The sequence below is a fragment of the Apostichopus japonicus genome, chromosome 13, assembly GCF_037975245.1.
Source record: "Apostichopus japonicus isolate 1M-3 chromosome 13, ASM3797524v1, whole genome shotgun sequence".
NCBI lineage: Eukaryota > Metazoa > Echinodermata > Holothuroidea > Aspidochirotida > Stichopodidae > Apostichopus > Apostichopus japonicus.
Genome location: NC_092573.1, coordinates 17,000,963 through 17,017,409, shown reverse-complemented (window position 1 = coordinate 17,017,409; position 16,447 = coordinate 17,000,963). Strand labels below are relative to the sequence as shown.

Below are 16,447 nucleotides of genomic sequence, written 5' to 3'. Positions count from 1 at the left end.
AAAATGCCCATCCCCTCCTTGACCCAGGTCAGCTCATGAGGTAACCAATTGAAACCTACTGGAAAAAAATGATTGGCAGGACTCTATATGTAAGGGATGGGCATTTCCAGTAATTTATATTGGTGGGGTACCCCTGCCAGTAAACCCCCAAAATGCCCATCCCCTCATTGACCTAGGTCAGCTCATGAGGTAACCAGTTGAAACCTACTGGGAAATGATAGGTATCACTTCATATGTAAGGGATGGGCATTTCCAGAAATTTCTATTAGTGGGGTACCCCTGCCAGTAGACCCCAAAAATGCCCACCCCCCTCATTGACCTAGGTGAGCTCATGATGTAACCAGTTGAAACCTACTGGAAAATGATAGGTATCACTTCATATGTAAGGGATAGGCATTTCCAGAAATTTATATTGGTTGGGTACCCCTGCCAGTAGTCCCCCAAAATGCCCATCCCCTCCTTGACCCAGGTCAGCTCATGAGGTAACCAGTTGAAAACTACTGGAAAATGATTGGCAGGACTCTATATCAGGGATGTAAGTGCAGCCAAAAAAAAAAACCGGAAAAATATTCGGAGACCCCAGGTGAATGCCGTCCTAACACATCCTACTCCTAGCTCTGACTACTTACACACTATCGTTACTGTATGTTAGGCTAGCTTAGAAGTATAAGCGCTAACACATCATACCCCTAGTTCTTACTACTTACACACTATCATTATGTTAGGCTAGCTCAAAGTTACGAATACGTCGCAGCGAACTACGGAATAAAAAACAGTCTCACATTCGAATGCGATCACAAATATCGACTTTCATATGCGTATCCCGTAGATTTCCGCCGCTCACAAATATCACAAGTGTTACGTTGGAATGAGAGAGGTCTCGATAACTAATTTTTAACGAGACACAAGCCTGGGTTCGTTTCCGTAAGGAACACAGACAAATTGACAAGTCTAGAGATTTTAAATGAGAACGTAGACTATATTGAACAATGGAGGTTGAACCAACAACAACAAATGGTAATTACAAATATATAGAAAATTACTCACAAACTTAACAAGATAGGATACACTTTAAAACACACTGGTCTCTTCCAACGGCGATATCCCTCAGCGGCCACGACCTTGATGACGACGATTCTCGGTCCGTTGTACCGCGAAATTCACTGGTCCTCGACGAAGTTTCTCGCGATCCCAGAAACAGCAGTCACCTTCTTTCCGGCGATGCTCCAAAATAGAAGACGGACTTCCAGCCACAATAGAGTGAAGCACAAGTCGAACTTCTCGCCGACTAAATATTACCATAGTCAGTCCAAAATCAGCTTTATAGCCACCAACTCCTGGCGTAACGAACTTCCTCAACGGAGACAGAAATTCTTCACCTTCTCCGAAATAAACACTGGAAAACTGTACTTTCACAGCAAAGTCCTCTTCAAACTTCTGAATGGAAGTGTAGAATCAATCTTGTTATCGATATCTCAATCCTTCAGAAACTACTGGTAGTTGAGCACTGACGATATATAGTAGAATGGTATAATAAGTGTCGTCGCTTGTATTCGTTCAGAAACTGAGAAACTCTCCGATCTGGGCGGGCTTTTATACGATTCGCCATGTCAAGAATCATCTAGATCTTTCTCGATACACCTGACCCAGTTTCTCTATTCTTGGAAGTCCTTTGCATATCTCGCGAACGTTCCAGAGAATCCACGAAGATTGCACAGCTTACACGCGATTCCACGTAAACCGACGTTAACCCGAGACCAGCGCGTCATCATAAGGAATATACCAGAACAATCGTGTATTATAACATTCTGACACGGTAACCCGACCTAATTTCTCAAATACTGATTTATCACGTAGGCAATTTCAATTACTCTCCACAATATAATATTAGGTTTCTCACTAGCAGTGACTAGCGTTAGGCTACAATGGGCCCTCGTAACACAAGCGTTAATTCCAAAACTTATGTCGACCACCAGCAGTTACGAAGATATTAATTAGCAGTCCAATCAACATGAATTAGGCAAGGTTTTTCAACGACAGAAATGAGCTATAGCGATTTGAAGTTCGCACGTACGCAACGATATTCACATGGCACAATGTTGTACAGTGCAATGCGATGATGCGAAACTGGAAATGGTATTTTGAGTGATCGATGAGTGAAAATTGAAGTTAGCTTGCTGCAACGGGCCAGGCATTTTTGCTGCGTTGTGTCTTTGATATTCGAACAATTTTGTGGAACTTTATTGGAATTAAAAAAAAAAAACGATTTCCGTAAAAATACGGAAGACTTATTGGAATTAAAAAAAAAAGCATTTCCATAAAAATACGGAAGACTTACATCCCTGCTATATGTAAGGGATGGGCATTTCCAGTCATTTATATTAGTGGGGTACCCCTGCCAGTAGACCCCCAAATGCACCTCCGCGAATTGACCTAGGTCAGCTCATAAAGTAACCAGTTGAAAACTACTGGAAAATGATTGGCAGGAGTCTATATGTAAGGGATGGGCATTTCCAGTAATTTATATTGGTGGGGTACCCCTGCCAGGAGACCCCCAAATTGCCCATCCCCTCATTGACCTAGGTCAGCTCATGAGGTAACTAGTTGAAACCTACTGGAAAATTATAGGTATCACTTCATATGTAAGGGATGGGCATTCCCAGTCATTTATATTGGTGGGCCACCACTGCCAGAGTCCGCCCCCCCTCATTGCCCCCCCCCCCCCCCCCTCATTGACCTAGGTGAGCTCATGGTGTAACCAATTGAAAACTACTGGAAAATGATAGGTAGGACTCCAGATTTAAGGAGAGCCATTTCCAGTAATTCCCACTGGTGGGGTACCCCTGTCCATTGTCCCAACATCTCCAACCACTGTCTCACATTATATTATAGCTCACTCATGCCAGTGGCACCAGCCTGTTTCCAGGGGTCAAGGAAAAATATGTTAATCTGGTGAATGATTCACTGTTTGTGACTTTTGTTGCCATACCAATTTCTTTTAGCATGGGGACATTTTTTGTGAAAAACCATAAAACAATAATCTACGACCTATGACCTGAAACTTGGTTTCTTTGAGAGGACTATATATAAACTCTGATCATTGACTTTGACCTCTCGATAACCTCTGTGTATAAAAAATTCCATGCCATGAAAGAAAAAATTTATGACTTTTTATAACCCTCCCCTATGTCAGTATGTGTAATAACTCTATATGAAGACCTATTATTAGAGGTAAACTTTAATTTGTTCACTGTTTTTAGTACAGCGTGGCTAGAATATTTGCATGCAGCATCCTTGATGACACTGTAGCATGATTCGACAGTCTCGTGTGGGAGTCGATGGTCGGATTAACTGATTTTGTAAAGGTAAGCTCACCTAGGTCAATGAGGGAATGGGCCTTTTTGGGGTCTACTGGCAGGGGTACCCCACTAATAGAAATTTCTGGAAATGCCCATCCCTTACATATGAAGTGATACCTATCATTTTCCAGTAGGTTTCGGTACCCCACCAATATAAATTACTGGCAATGCCCATCCCTTGTATCTGAAGTAGGTTTCAAGTGGTTACCTCATGAGCTGACCTAGGTCAGTCGTGAGGGGTCAATTATTGATGACTGGCAGGTACCCCACCACCAATAATTACTGGCGATGGCCATTTGTTGCTCTTGGGGCCATACCTGACACATTTGTACTTACTTCGATGTGGTTACCATGAAAGCTGATCTAGGTTAGCTTTAAGGTGACTTTAATATTGCTCTCCCAGCCACACCCACCACAGCCGGTTTGCCAGTCGTCTGGTTTCATATACAGGAATGCACTGTGAACATATTGTGATGTACAAGGCAATTGGTTACCTTCCCAGCTAACCAAACCCTGTGGGCTCCCGCTCTAATACGTTAATAAAACATTAATCATGTGACTGACATGTGATGCATTTAGACTGAACAATAATTGACAGAAGTCAAGCCTCAAACTAGAACAAGTTTAGTGATCAAATCTGGACAAGAAGTGTCGAAAATAAGTCTCTAACCACTAAACCTGATCATGAATTTCTCAAAGTTAAAGTAAACAAGCAATTTTCAAAACACAATTACAAGATTGACATTCTTATATGTACCAAACCAATATTGCATATATACAAATGAAGCCTAGGTAGACCATTGTCCCTAGCATGCTGTTAGGCTTCGGCCCACTCAATAACATACAAAAAATTGCTCTGAAAACCATTATTAACAAATCAGATTCAGCAAGATAGAAAACTATATGCAAAGTTACATCTCAACATCATGGTGATGAGTTATACCTCAAGAGTACTAAAATCAATGTGATACAAAGTTTGACTTTTACAAAAGTTTGAAGTTTGTGGTAAAGGCAAGAAAGTTACGCAAGAAGTTACGCAAGAGGTAAAACACTACCACTAGGCGTGATTTGTAAACAAAATACACCTTTCATTTACCAAGACAGTACATGCGTTGCTACAAGCTAGGAAACAATGAATATTCAAGAAGGGTGACTTTAGTAGAACAATGCTGCTGGTAACCAATTTGATTTGATTAGCAATTTCATTGGAAAGTTTTGTTGATTGATATTGCTAACTGTAAACTGTTACAATGAAAATTTCAAGTGGTATTCAACTTTGGCATGTCAATTTGTCCCTTGCAGAATAGCTTCAGTGATAATTTCTTATTTTAAAGCTTCCCAGAAAGTTCAAATATACATAGTTACATCCTCCTGTCAAATATCCCAAAACTTTTCCACTACTGTAGTGGAAAAGCTATGGGGAGGGGTTATCACAATGTACACACATTCATACAAGAATGTTTTCTGTGCATATAAAATCCTTGGAACTGCCCAAGGACCAGTAAGTTCCAAATGGGGTTCACACATCACATTATGCAAGTAAGGCTCCTTCACGACATGGTAATAAACATGCCCCTGATAGGCAAATTTTTCTGAACAACAATCTTTTTGCAATCGTGTACAAGAAGCATTTATACTTACCTTCATCTCTTTCATCAGTCGCATTCAGTTTAACTGCTTTATCTTTCATCTGCTCTTCTTCTATACCACCGTCAATGTCCACCCAGTCGTCAGTCTTTATCAATGACCTGAAGCCGAAATTTCTTTATTCAAAGTTGAGATTTGATTTCTGGTTCTACATCACTTGCACTACATAAGAAAACCCTTTTCCTGGATCCGTAAGTTACGGGGTACTGTTTAAGTGCTTCACTGTAGACAAAATTATATAGAAACTAAACAGTGACTAAAAAGTTGTTTCTTCTAACCTTTGAAGTTCAAAGTAACGATGAGAAGGAATGAGATGCTCTGGATTAAGTATTAATATTTCTCTAAACAAAGTATTTAAGTGTTACCATTCTCTGAGTTTTGTAAATTGATAAGGGTATATGACAAGAAAAATAATGTGACCCATTTTTGTTGAAAACACTAACATAGCTATGGAAATGTCGACTGTAACCAATAGTGAGCAAAACCATCATAACAAAATACACATTACCTGTACCACCCTTTGCATGTATTTTACCAAATTCATGCAACCTTTTTTCTCTTGCCCCTAGAACCATGCAACAACCTTTTGCATAAAGTGAACTGTGTAATTCAACAGAAGCTAATGTAAACACTTCTTTAATGCATGGAAATTGACTTTTCAAAACTCTCTGAATCCCATCACAAAACTGATGTAATTTTTGAAAGTCCCCTCCTGAGTTGGATGTCACTTTGACCAGCTCCATAATAGCACATAATTAATTGATGATTCCTTGCCAATGTCTTACACTAATTCCGTCTAACCAGGGAGCACCGGAACATTTTTATTATTCCTTGTGCTATTTTAATGTGCTACATCTTAAAAGATAGCCTAGGGTACCCTGATGAAAATCTGAAAGGGCTCACTCTCAAATGTTCACACAGCCCCCACCCTATGGGGTGGGGAGGGTGAAAATTGAGATTATTTAAAGTATGGCATGGTGGGTATCAAATGAAAGGAAACGATACAAGGAATCCATATTTCACAATACTGAGAGTGAAAACCCTCAATGCTCTCATATTCCCCATGAATAAGGGGAACCCAGGGAAAGGTCAAAATGGTTATTCATATGATATATGAATAAAACAAATATTAGATATAAAATGAAAGGAAAAACCACAAGGAATATTTATCTACATGTTACTATGCTGAAGAGCTGAACCTTTACTGAAAATATTAATCTACACCCACTATTGGCTCGGTTGGGCAACGTGGGGGGAGGGGGGGCCGGGCTGGGGAAAAAACTAAAAACTGAAGTTTATGAAAGTAAGGCATAATGGGTATCAAATGAAAGGATATAACATAGGAATACATTTTCATAAGGATAAAAGTGATACTGCCAAACTTTGTCACATATGCTCACTGTTAGGATGGGGGTGGGGGAGGTGGTGGAAAACTCAGCCAGTTTGCATATATGTAGCCTAATTTTTGAGAATAAATGGGGTAAGGGAAGCCTGTGTCATTAGAGCCCTCCTTTAGGAGAGCCTCCAGTGATAAGCATGATAGGTATCTTCAGACAAAATCGGACCCTAAGTCAGAAAAGATCTTCAGGGTAATGCCAATAAGACATAATAGGTGAAAATATGTGACTCTGTTTCTCTATGAAATATAAGTTAATGAAACAAACAATGGGTCTTTCTTTGGCTGTTTGGTGTATGGATCCCATTGCCTTGCTCATTAACTAGCTTACGTCTGTTGTTTGCGTACCCTTTCAGACATTGACCATGCCACTTGGGATGATAATTTTAAGTATTTTCACATATCTGGCCTGATTCTGCCTGCAACTTCATCTTCACATACTACAATTGCATTGTTCAAAGAAATTATTCCAGTCTCTGAGATGTTTTGAAGATTCTTGTAATGTTTCTCCTTCTTTTGGCATATCACACAGTACCTATAATTTTTTACTCCTTCACTACAGTTGTGGCTGCACTCTGGAGTTTGCATTGTTGAATTTTTTATTCCTAAAAAGATTGTTAGATATGAATTTATAAGGCCTAACTGTAGCCGAAGCCAAACAGATACTCAGCAGAAATGTAATACATGTATGCGATTGGATCAATTTCAAGAGGATACAGTGCAAATTATTGGATGGGGAAAGCAGTGTCTCCTTCCCGCTTTAAGAGATGTCTTCGTCATTCAATATTTTCAAAGAAATACAAAGTGTTATATTTGATTTAAATTGAATTTGGAATGAATTGGCTTCAATATTTAACAGAGGGACGCTAGAGGAGTGGGGAGATGCCACTGTGACTATGCCGACTATGTCACATACTCACATAGCCACTGATAAGTCTATATAGGCTTGCACTTGCAGCGTACAATGTGAAGTAATAAAATATAAGTCCATGTAAAGTAGAATTAAGAATGCCACAAAAAAGAGGAATTTTATAAGGCTCATCCAACTTTGTGTAAATCATGTGGGTAACCTAAACACCTCTTGGTTAACATGATCAGATAAGATATTGTAAAAAGAAAAATTAAAACAGTGAACAAGTAACTGAAACAAATAAATAAATGTAAAATAAAACTGGATCACAGTCCTAGCTCATACCCTCATCCTATCATAGCTTACCCACACCCACACATCTCCTAATGGTCGACTATTCTCATGAGTTGTATATTAACTGCAAGCTACAATCCATGTAGTTTTAAGGCTTTTGCTCACACAGATATAAATAGCCTGATGCAGGGTGCATTCCATGTATGCCTTGCGCCATTTGTCACACCAAGGCCCTAGCTATTATACACCTCAGTAACGTCAAGCCCGGCTTATTGGAAACACTAATTAGGCTATAGCCTGACATATTCCTACACCGGCAAGGCGTTGCTTGCACGTCAACACACTAACAAAAATGAATTCCATGCGTAAAAACTTTTTTTGTGGACTAACTAAATCACCCTGGCTAGCCCAAACAGTCTAGGGCAGAATCTAGATCCCCAGAAGCCCCCGTGCCCCGTCTTAAGGCCCGGTCACACTACAGCGATATTTTATCGGAATACGGTCCGATTTTTCCGATTTTAGGCCGAAGAGTGAGGTTTGTGGTAGTGAATTTAATGAATGCAGTGGAATATTCGAATACCTACTCCAAATCTGAGGGGTTCTAAAACTGACTACATTCTGAAGTGACGTCACATCGAAAAACGATAAAAATCGGAAGCGAAATCGGATAGCTATCCGATAAAAGGAAACGGAGCCAATATCAAAAGTTAGGAGAGGGCTATTCCACATCGGAATGGCTAACAGATAGCAAATCAGGTCCTTTATCACTGTGGCTAGAAGACCCGAACGAAAAACAGGCTGTTTCGATTCCTCCGGGAAAATCGGATAGTATTCCGATAAAAAATCGGTATAGTGTGACCGGGCCTTAAGAATGAATATTAACCCAGTTGGCATCTATTTTTTTTTAATAACATGACTAGAGTCTATTGGAACCTGTTAGACCCTAATGCAGCCAGGGTTCACACTAGGATTGAAAAGACTGGGGAAAGTTCCTCCCTTAAATTTTTTTGAGGTGGGAGGGGAAGGGGGGTGAGTTTGATGCAGGTAGCTAGAAAGTACATTGATTTAGGGATCAGTAGTAGAAGGCCTAGGCTAGGCTAAGGTGATATCCTAGACCTAGGCGAGTGTCGTCCAATCCTTCACACTAACGTGAATCCTGAATGTTGTCTAATGTTCACTTAGTTTGTGTATATTTATTTTATCAAAAACAAAATTTTGGAGCATGATTTAAGAGCTCCAGATACCTCTCATATCATATTTGAGCCGCAATTTATGTTGCGCATTTTATATAGGCCTCATATTTCTTTGAGATTTGCTTGTATGGTAGTACGGTAAAGTGGATATAAACATGTTATACCAGTCAAATTCTCTCAGATCAGGAATTCTACCCGCCCAGTCTCTACCAAGCAACACTGCCCCTGGTATCCCGCGCAAATGGGGATGTGGACACCCCTTCCCCTCAGACCTCTCCCCAGGACGGCGATCACATATACTTGGCCCCCATTTCATTAAATCAAGGATCCGCCTTTGCCCGCAGATCAAGTACATCTCAGAGCATCTATATTTAAAGAAAAACATGAGAAGCCCACCCCCAACCCCGTACAACTTTAGGAAGCGGAGGTTGGGGGAGTTAAACCCCAGCAATAGCGTAGCCAGGATTTTTGGTTGGGGTGGCCGAATCTAAGTAGAGCACCACTATTGGTTTGCGCAGAACGTAGAAAATATAAAACTAACCCCCAAATAAGAAAATTCTTGAACATAAATTTACTTCAAAAGTTGCAAAACATAGCCTAGGCCCTAGCAGCAGATTGCATACAAGCCTTAAGGATCCTTAATTATTCAAAATATTCTCAAATGGGGAGGGGGAGACCCCCTCCTCAGTCCCCTCAGACCACTCTCATTGACGGCGATCACAAGATGATATATTTGGCCCCCCTTTTCATAGAATTATGGATCCGCCCTTGCCCACAGATCAAGTGCACCATAGACTTTAGAGCATCAATATTTAAACAAATATGAGAGGGCACATCCCCTTCCCTCCCCCTTCCCCCCCCCAGTACGATTTTACGCTCGGCTTCGCCTTGTCGTTCAGAAACCCCTACCCCTTCCATTCTCAAAATCCTGGATCCTTGCCTGCTACCTACATATATACTGTAAGTTGTTGCATTTATGCTAGCCAGTAACGTTTAGGCCTATGTTAGGCTAGCCTTGCCTAACATAGCACAACTGCTAGACACACTAACGTATTGGGATAATTATATAGAAAGTTGTTAAATATCATTGATAAAATCAAGTTTTGTCATGCACATTGCATATTTAATTATTTCGCAATGTACAATTATTGATACACCACTTTTATTCTGCAATTCTTAAAGCTAGTTTGGTTAACAACTTCATCAGATTGGATGACTAGTGAAGTATACCTGGCTGTGGTACCCTGGTGGTCATCAGCAATAACAGGACAGTGTTGCCAGATGCAAATCTGTACTAGATGCAAATTTGGTACAAACTTGGTTTTCTTAAAAAAATCACTGCGATAAATGTTTGCAATGGAATGCAATGAAAGTATACTCAAATGAAAGATAAAAAATAGGGCAACATTTTAATATTAAATATGCTGAAATACAGTATTTGATAAAGAAATGCAACCAAATACAATGTAAGGTCCATTTTCCCTATACCCCCTGTACAAAACATGATGTTTGGGCCCTCTGGTGGGGGCTGTGTGTAATTTTGGAAATGAGCCCTTAGAGGGTAGATGCCAGTTGTTACATAGTTATCAAAAATGTGAGTCAGACAAAAATAGCAGGAACACCCAATTTTTCAGCTAAAGTGTGTCGGTGCTCCCTGGTTAGTCTGTTTATTCCCTATTGGCAATTTCTTTGAAATATGCATGCTTAGCTTCAAACCTCATTGTCCAGCAGTGAACAAGAGGTCCATAATTCATTATTGAATAAGGGTAATGCAATAAGTAATGACTTTTGGGTTCCAGTCTATCTTCAGGAAAGAGCTCTTTCAGAGCAACCAGAAATACATGCACCAAATATTCCAAGTATGCAACCATTTCACAAGGTATAGAGGGAGCAAAAGTAATTTCACAAATGTCCATAGGTGACAAAATAGTTCCCAGTATTAATTTCACTCTGGAATTGAGCTTCCTATGATTAAAGGCAATAATCTCATCAGGCACCATATTTGAGATGCTGTTTGGTTGATGTTGAAACTTCCCAGGTGAGTAGTGGTGTTGCAAGTTGGTTTGTTTTTCTGATCACATTTTCCGAAGGGAAAAAGCTCAAAGCACTGTTAAAAAATTCCACAGTGAAAAAGCCTTCCTGAATAAATGTTTTCACAACCTTCGTCATTAATTCTAGGACAATTCCTTCAAGCTAATCATGAGCTGGATCAGGTGGTAGACAACTGATCACATCAGAGTATTGCAAATCTGACAAAACAGATTTAGAAGCTACATCATAAACATGCCTAAGACCTCGATTTTCCATAACTAACTAAACCTGATGTTTGTGACCAACACTTGTTCTTTCTAATAAAATTGGATAAATCAAAATGATCTTGAATGTCATTACTACTTGCCATGCAAAATCTACATATTCTACCAGCATGAAAATGTTGCTGAAAGCCTCTAAACTGATGTGCAAACCAAACTAATGCAACCCTTGAATGTAAACTCCTCCTGGTTTAAAGTTGTTATTGTCACCCCCTTATTTTTTAAGACTTTAACATCCTCAAAAAGCGGTTTGAGCACTTTCCCAAAGCCATACTGTTTTATCAATATTGTACAGCAGAGGCAAACAAGCTGAATTGATGACAGTTTTGACGGAAACTTTGGCGATAAATTTCCAAGAACAAAATAAAATGCAGCAACTTTGTAGCTGTTAGTTTTATTTCTAAGTGGGTTCACCACACCAAAATCATCATAATAAAAGTAAACTTGGAGTGCATGTGGCTCCAAAGAGAATAGGGAATGATTTTGAAATGTTCACCATCACAGTAATCCTCATATATCTTGCCCCAATGTCTAGAATGGGACTTCAGAACTTCTGCTAAAATGTCATCACGACTTAAAACTTTTCAAAGATGTAATTGTTCTTTTCAAACTTTTCATTGATAAACTTAAAGATATCAGGAATTTTTTGCCACTGTGAAACCAGAAGCTGAAAGTTTTTTTTGATCTCTATCATCCCTTGAACTGTAATAGATGAGTTCTGATAGTTCTAATACCGATTTCTCTGGTGTGTGATGCGTCATCCAGAGCAGCAGCATCTTATTCCAGTTGATTCTGCAAGTCCACTTTTATGTGAATTAGGTGTCACATCATCAACTTCAAAACCAATGTTTTCCGTCACTAGACTTGTGCCTATTTCAGTATCCTCCTGCCCACCAGACTTACTGCCATGCCTTGTGTTAACATCGAAAAATCTTTTATGAAATTTCCGCAGATGGGAATAACATGCTAAACACCCGATATTTTCTTTCACAACCATCTATTCCACATCTTATGGAGAAGTTGGGTTGAATACTATGTGAGGATCTTATGTGATGTAACAACTTTTTGAAAGTACTGGTCCTGAAAGTTTTACAAATTGAACAACTTTGCAACTGCAAGGATGCCATAAAGCCTAATCTAAAAAAACCTTGGCTTGGCCTCATTAGGATGGCTTGGCATAAGTACGGGACAAACCTCACAGCATTAAGGGACCATTGCCAAATCTAATCGCCGTCATGACGGCGTGCGCTCGCCATGCTATTGTTCACGTCTTCAGCTTAGTTACACTTGGGTGATCAGCTCTCAGCTGAGACTCAGGTTTAATGAGGAGGGCCATCTATGACATCATTGGTGTGGACAATGGACTTCCTTAGTGACCAAGATGAATGACATTTCGTTTTGAATAAGAAAAATTGTAAAACTGTAAAATTCATTGTGACATGCTAGGGTTTGCAGTAGAAGCGCGAATCGCGCAAACAGTAATCAAAATCCCGCATAAAATTTGAAGCAGTGTGGGAGGGTCGCGCACAATCACCGGGGACTTCTCGCAAAGTTACTGGCAAATTATACGGCCTCCACTTAGCAATTTCAGTACCACAACAATAACCTAAAATCCCCACAAATCTCCGACCACACGGTAGCCTAGCTTCACACTAAGCCCCATGGATATCTAACCTAGCCATCTGTTTATTCGCGCAAGCTGTGTCGCAAATAAAAAATCAAAATATCCATGAAACACTGCAATCTCGACCACATGTTAGCCTACTGTAGCAACCACACTAAGTCAATAGGAAATGTAGCCTAACCATCGGTTTGTCAAAAAAAAAAAAAAATAAGTAGCTTTGTTTACAACTTTCAATCAGTTGGAAATCGGCAGTTGTTTGGAAGGTATGTGCTACAGTATCTCTTAAAAAGGGAATGTTGGATTTAACGTGCTGTGGCGATGGATTGGAAGTTTAAAGTACGATTAGTTTCCAGCGTTGGTGGCTTGAGGTTTATGGCTAATCGATCGCCGATTTTTTTCCCCCTCCAAAGTAGCCCCCCAATGCCAAATCTTAATTTCATACCCTGGTAAAAAAAAAAAAATACAGCAAAAACATGAAGAGGGAGGAAGAAAGATGGAAAGGGAAAAATGAAAAGAAATAAGACGTGTCCGACAATTAAACATCATATGTGAAACATTCTGTAAGATGGTCAGCTCTTACATAAAGTTTTCTTGTTTATTAAATATACTGTACAGTGTTCTTGTTTATTAAATATACTGTACAGTGCATTTGTACAGTGTGTGTATTTGTATGTTGCTTGTGGTGGTAAAAGGAGGGGGATTAAAATCTCTCCTTCTGGGTTGCTAAGCAACTATCTTTGTTCTTCCTGGGAATTAGCCCTCACAGGAAATGGGGTCTGTGTACATATATTATAGGAACAAAGGAGTTTTGTGAGGGTATAGGGAGTCAGGCAGTTGGCCACAAGTATTGGAGCAAGACAGTTGCAAAAGAGAAGATATATATAGTTTTAATGTTGGATAGTTTGGTTATTGTACATCTTCTTAGTGGAAAGTCTAGAGAAAGGAGACTTATTAATTATTAATCATTTTGGATAGTTGTTCATTGTAAATCTTTTAAGTGGAAAACTCTGTAATCCTTCTTTATTTTATCTGGATTTCTGGGACACTATATTTGTTACTTATATATATCACCACTTTATCTGGCTGTCCGGAACACTATATTTATTACTATCGCCGATTTATCTTGCTCTCCGGAACACTGTTACAATCCACTGTTCTACTGACAGTCTGGGACATTATTTACTATAAAGAATATTATTTAATTAGAGGATATTATTTTACCGTAAAGAATATTCCGGGACACCAATTGTTATAACTGACATTATTTTACCACAAAGGATATACACATTATTTTACTGGAGGATAGCCTGGGACTCTATCGCTTATTAATTATAGGATACTATTTTGTTGGGATCAGACATTATACCATTTATCTGTTCGACTCTATACTGATGTCATGGAATACTGTATCTGATGTCGTGGAAGATCTGTACCTGATGTCAACAGCACGCCAACCCACATAATGTTATTACCCACGTAATAACATTAACTATTGGGGTGCGCACCTAACAACTGTAAGTCATTTTATTTAATTCTTATTCTGGGCCCAGATCTGCTGTATATTGTTTGTTATTCGTAATTATAATTTAATTTAATCCAATCCAGTTGAGTTTTCCTTTTTTATGTGTCTTGCTCTGTGTTTGGTCATCACACCAAACCCAGGGTTCTCTGATCAAGAACAATTATTTTCAGAAGCTAACACCCTTACAATTCAATTAGCACATTAAACTCTATTATTACCGATTTACCGTCAGTCAACTATCTGCGGGTCAATATAGGCCTACGTGCACTACGTGACCTAGGCTACACCAATTATCGAAAGTTACTTGGGCTCAGCACGTTACGGGACTTCAAAGTTATTCTGAAGTTTTCGTTATTTATTTTCCTTCAAACGATGATTGTGAAGGTTCCCATGTACAAAATCTTACCCTTATGCATTTCACCTCATTTTGTTATAATAATTATAACGATTTAATAAATTTTGAGCCAAAACCGCAGGGAGTATATCCAGTTTAAATCCATCTTCGCACGGGACTGTATATTATTATAGCCTATGGTACGGTACTGGTACACACTGCTGTGCGGTACTTGAAAGTGAAATGGATTCGTTTATATATGCGGGGGGTTCCACGATGTCATTTATAGTTATCTTTCGCCACTTTTTTAATTTTTTAGATTTTTTGTACGAAAGATTGATATTGTCCGTATTGAAAGTATATTTTCTGGAGTAAACAACAGCCTATTAACGATATAAATGAATCTGTACTATTCTTATGTATGTAGTTTATAATCCCGTATTTACGTAGCCCCTATGTTACATTCTTATTGTCTGAAGTTCCAAACACGTGGTGAATTGTTGATAGTTAAAAACTTTTCATTTTGAACTTGAAGGGGTTGCCCTGTTCCAATATCATGGAATTGTGGGGAACCCCCCAAATTCATTTTGTGTACGGATTACTAGTTTTATCCATGTGCGAACGTGATAATCTAATATCTTATGTCGAGTATGAATGAAGGATGGTGTGGGTTGCTTTTTTCCAAGGTTTGTGCTTTTCTTTTGGAAGTGTATGTTAAAAAACAAAGGCCCTAATATAGGGTTTTTTAAATTTTTTATTATAACCGTGCGTGTAAGAGTATGTACATACTTTAGCCTAGGCTATGCATATTGAATGTATGACATTGACAGTCTCGTAACTAAGTGCTTTGAACCATAGATGAAAGTTGAGGAAAATGCCGGTTGTAGTTACGATACCGGGATTCATGTTGCAACAAAACGACTCATGTGCTGATATGCCTCTAATCCATAGCCGTCGCAATAAGCCTAACAATAGGTTGTTCCATTGTAAACAGGTCCGTCTCGGAATACGGTCTAAAATTTTGCTCAAATCAATTATGAACAAGTGAATACAAATTTTTCATATGAAAAAAAAACATATCGGAGTAGTCTCTAGTAGTTATGATTTCCTAACATCAATCTGATAACATTCTACAGTAATTATGAACAAGTTACGGTGGTATTCTTTTAAAGAGAGCATACTGTTGTATAACTGGCGAGTTTTCGTTACACGTAATTATTCAGACAATGGTCCGAAATAAACAACAACAAATAATGGTTAACAAGAGAAAAATACGTGATACACTTGTAAGATTTCCCGCGACCATCGTTTGGGTTAGCACTAACTTCTTTGATGCATTACTAGCAAAATAAACTGCAGTGGAATTTCGTGTTGGCAACTTGCCAAGAAAAGTTTTTACATCTACGCCAAGTCCAATGGTACAGTATAAAACAGGTGCGGACATCGAATTCCAACAAAACCATTTTCAGCATGTCTCGAGCCCAACCCAACCATTTTGTGCTAGGGGTTAAATATTTCTTTTGGGTAAAGTTTGTAAACAGTTTTTTTCCAGAGTTGTTGGAACAATTGTACGCACACAAAGTCCGCATATCTGCTAGAATAATATTATTATATTTAGGTTTTCCATTTCATTTATTTTCATTTTGGAAACTATGAAAGATTTTTTTTTACTTGATGTTTTTAACCTAACCCCCCACGATAAGTCGTACCACTCAAAATATTGCTCTTCAGTTACGAACAATAATTTCCCTGCCCAGTGCATTGACTTTTTCCAAGGCGGTAAACGTTGGCCGTCTCGGGAAAATCCCCAGTAGAAAATAGCGTGTGTGCGCTGCTTAGATGATATATGCACGTGTCGAAAAGACTCACTGCATAGCTGCAGATCTTTAAAATAATATATTTATCCTCCCATTTAC

The 16,447-nt window shown here is 39.0% G+C and overlaps 2 protein-coding genes across 5 annotated transcripts in view; one reads left to right on the top strand and one right to left on the bottom strand.

The window, feature by feature from the left end:
* Positions 1–16,447, bottom strand: part of LOC139979209 (uncharacterized) — a 182,176-nt gene that overhangs the window by 68,134 nt on the left and 97,595 nt on the right. For both annotated transcript variants that reach the window (XM_071989968.1, XM_071989969.1), the window contains one exon: positions 5,001–5,228. In XM_071989968.1, coding sequence (XP_071846069.1) covers positions 5,001–5,024 — 24 coding nt within the window. In that variant the 5' untranslated portion in view covers positions 5,025–5,228. The remainder of the gene's footprint in view (positions 1–5,000; positions 5,229–16,447) is intronic.
* The window catches only part of LOC139979202 (52 kDa repressor of the inhibitor of the protein kinase-like), a 168,954-nt gene that overhangs the window by 63,179 nt on the left and 89,328 nt on the right, over positions 1–16,447 (top strand). Inside the window, exon 1 of one of the 3 annotated variants that reach the window (XR_011797111.1) lies at positions 14,152–14,189. The exons of the other annotated variants lie outside the window; for them this stretch is intronic. The gene's annotated coding sequence lies outside the window, so the exon portion shown is untranslated. Of the gene's footprint in view, positions 1–14,151; positions 14,190–16,447 lie in introns of those variants that run through there. 3 annotated transcript variants of the gene reach the window in all.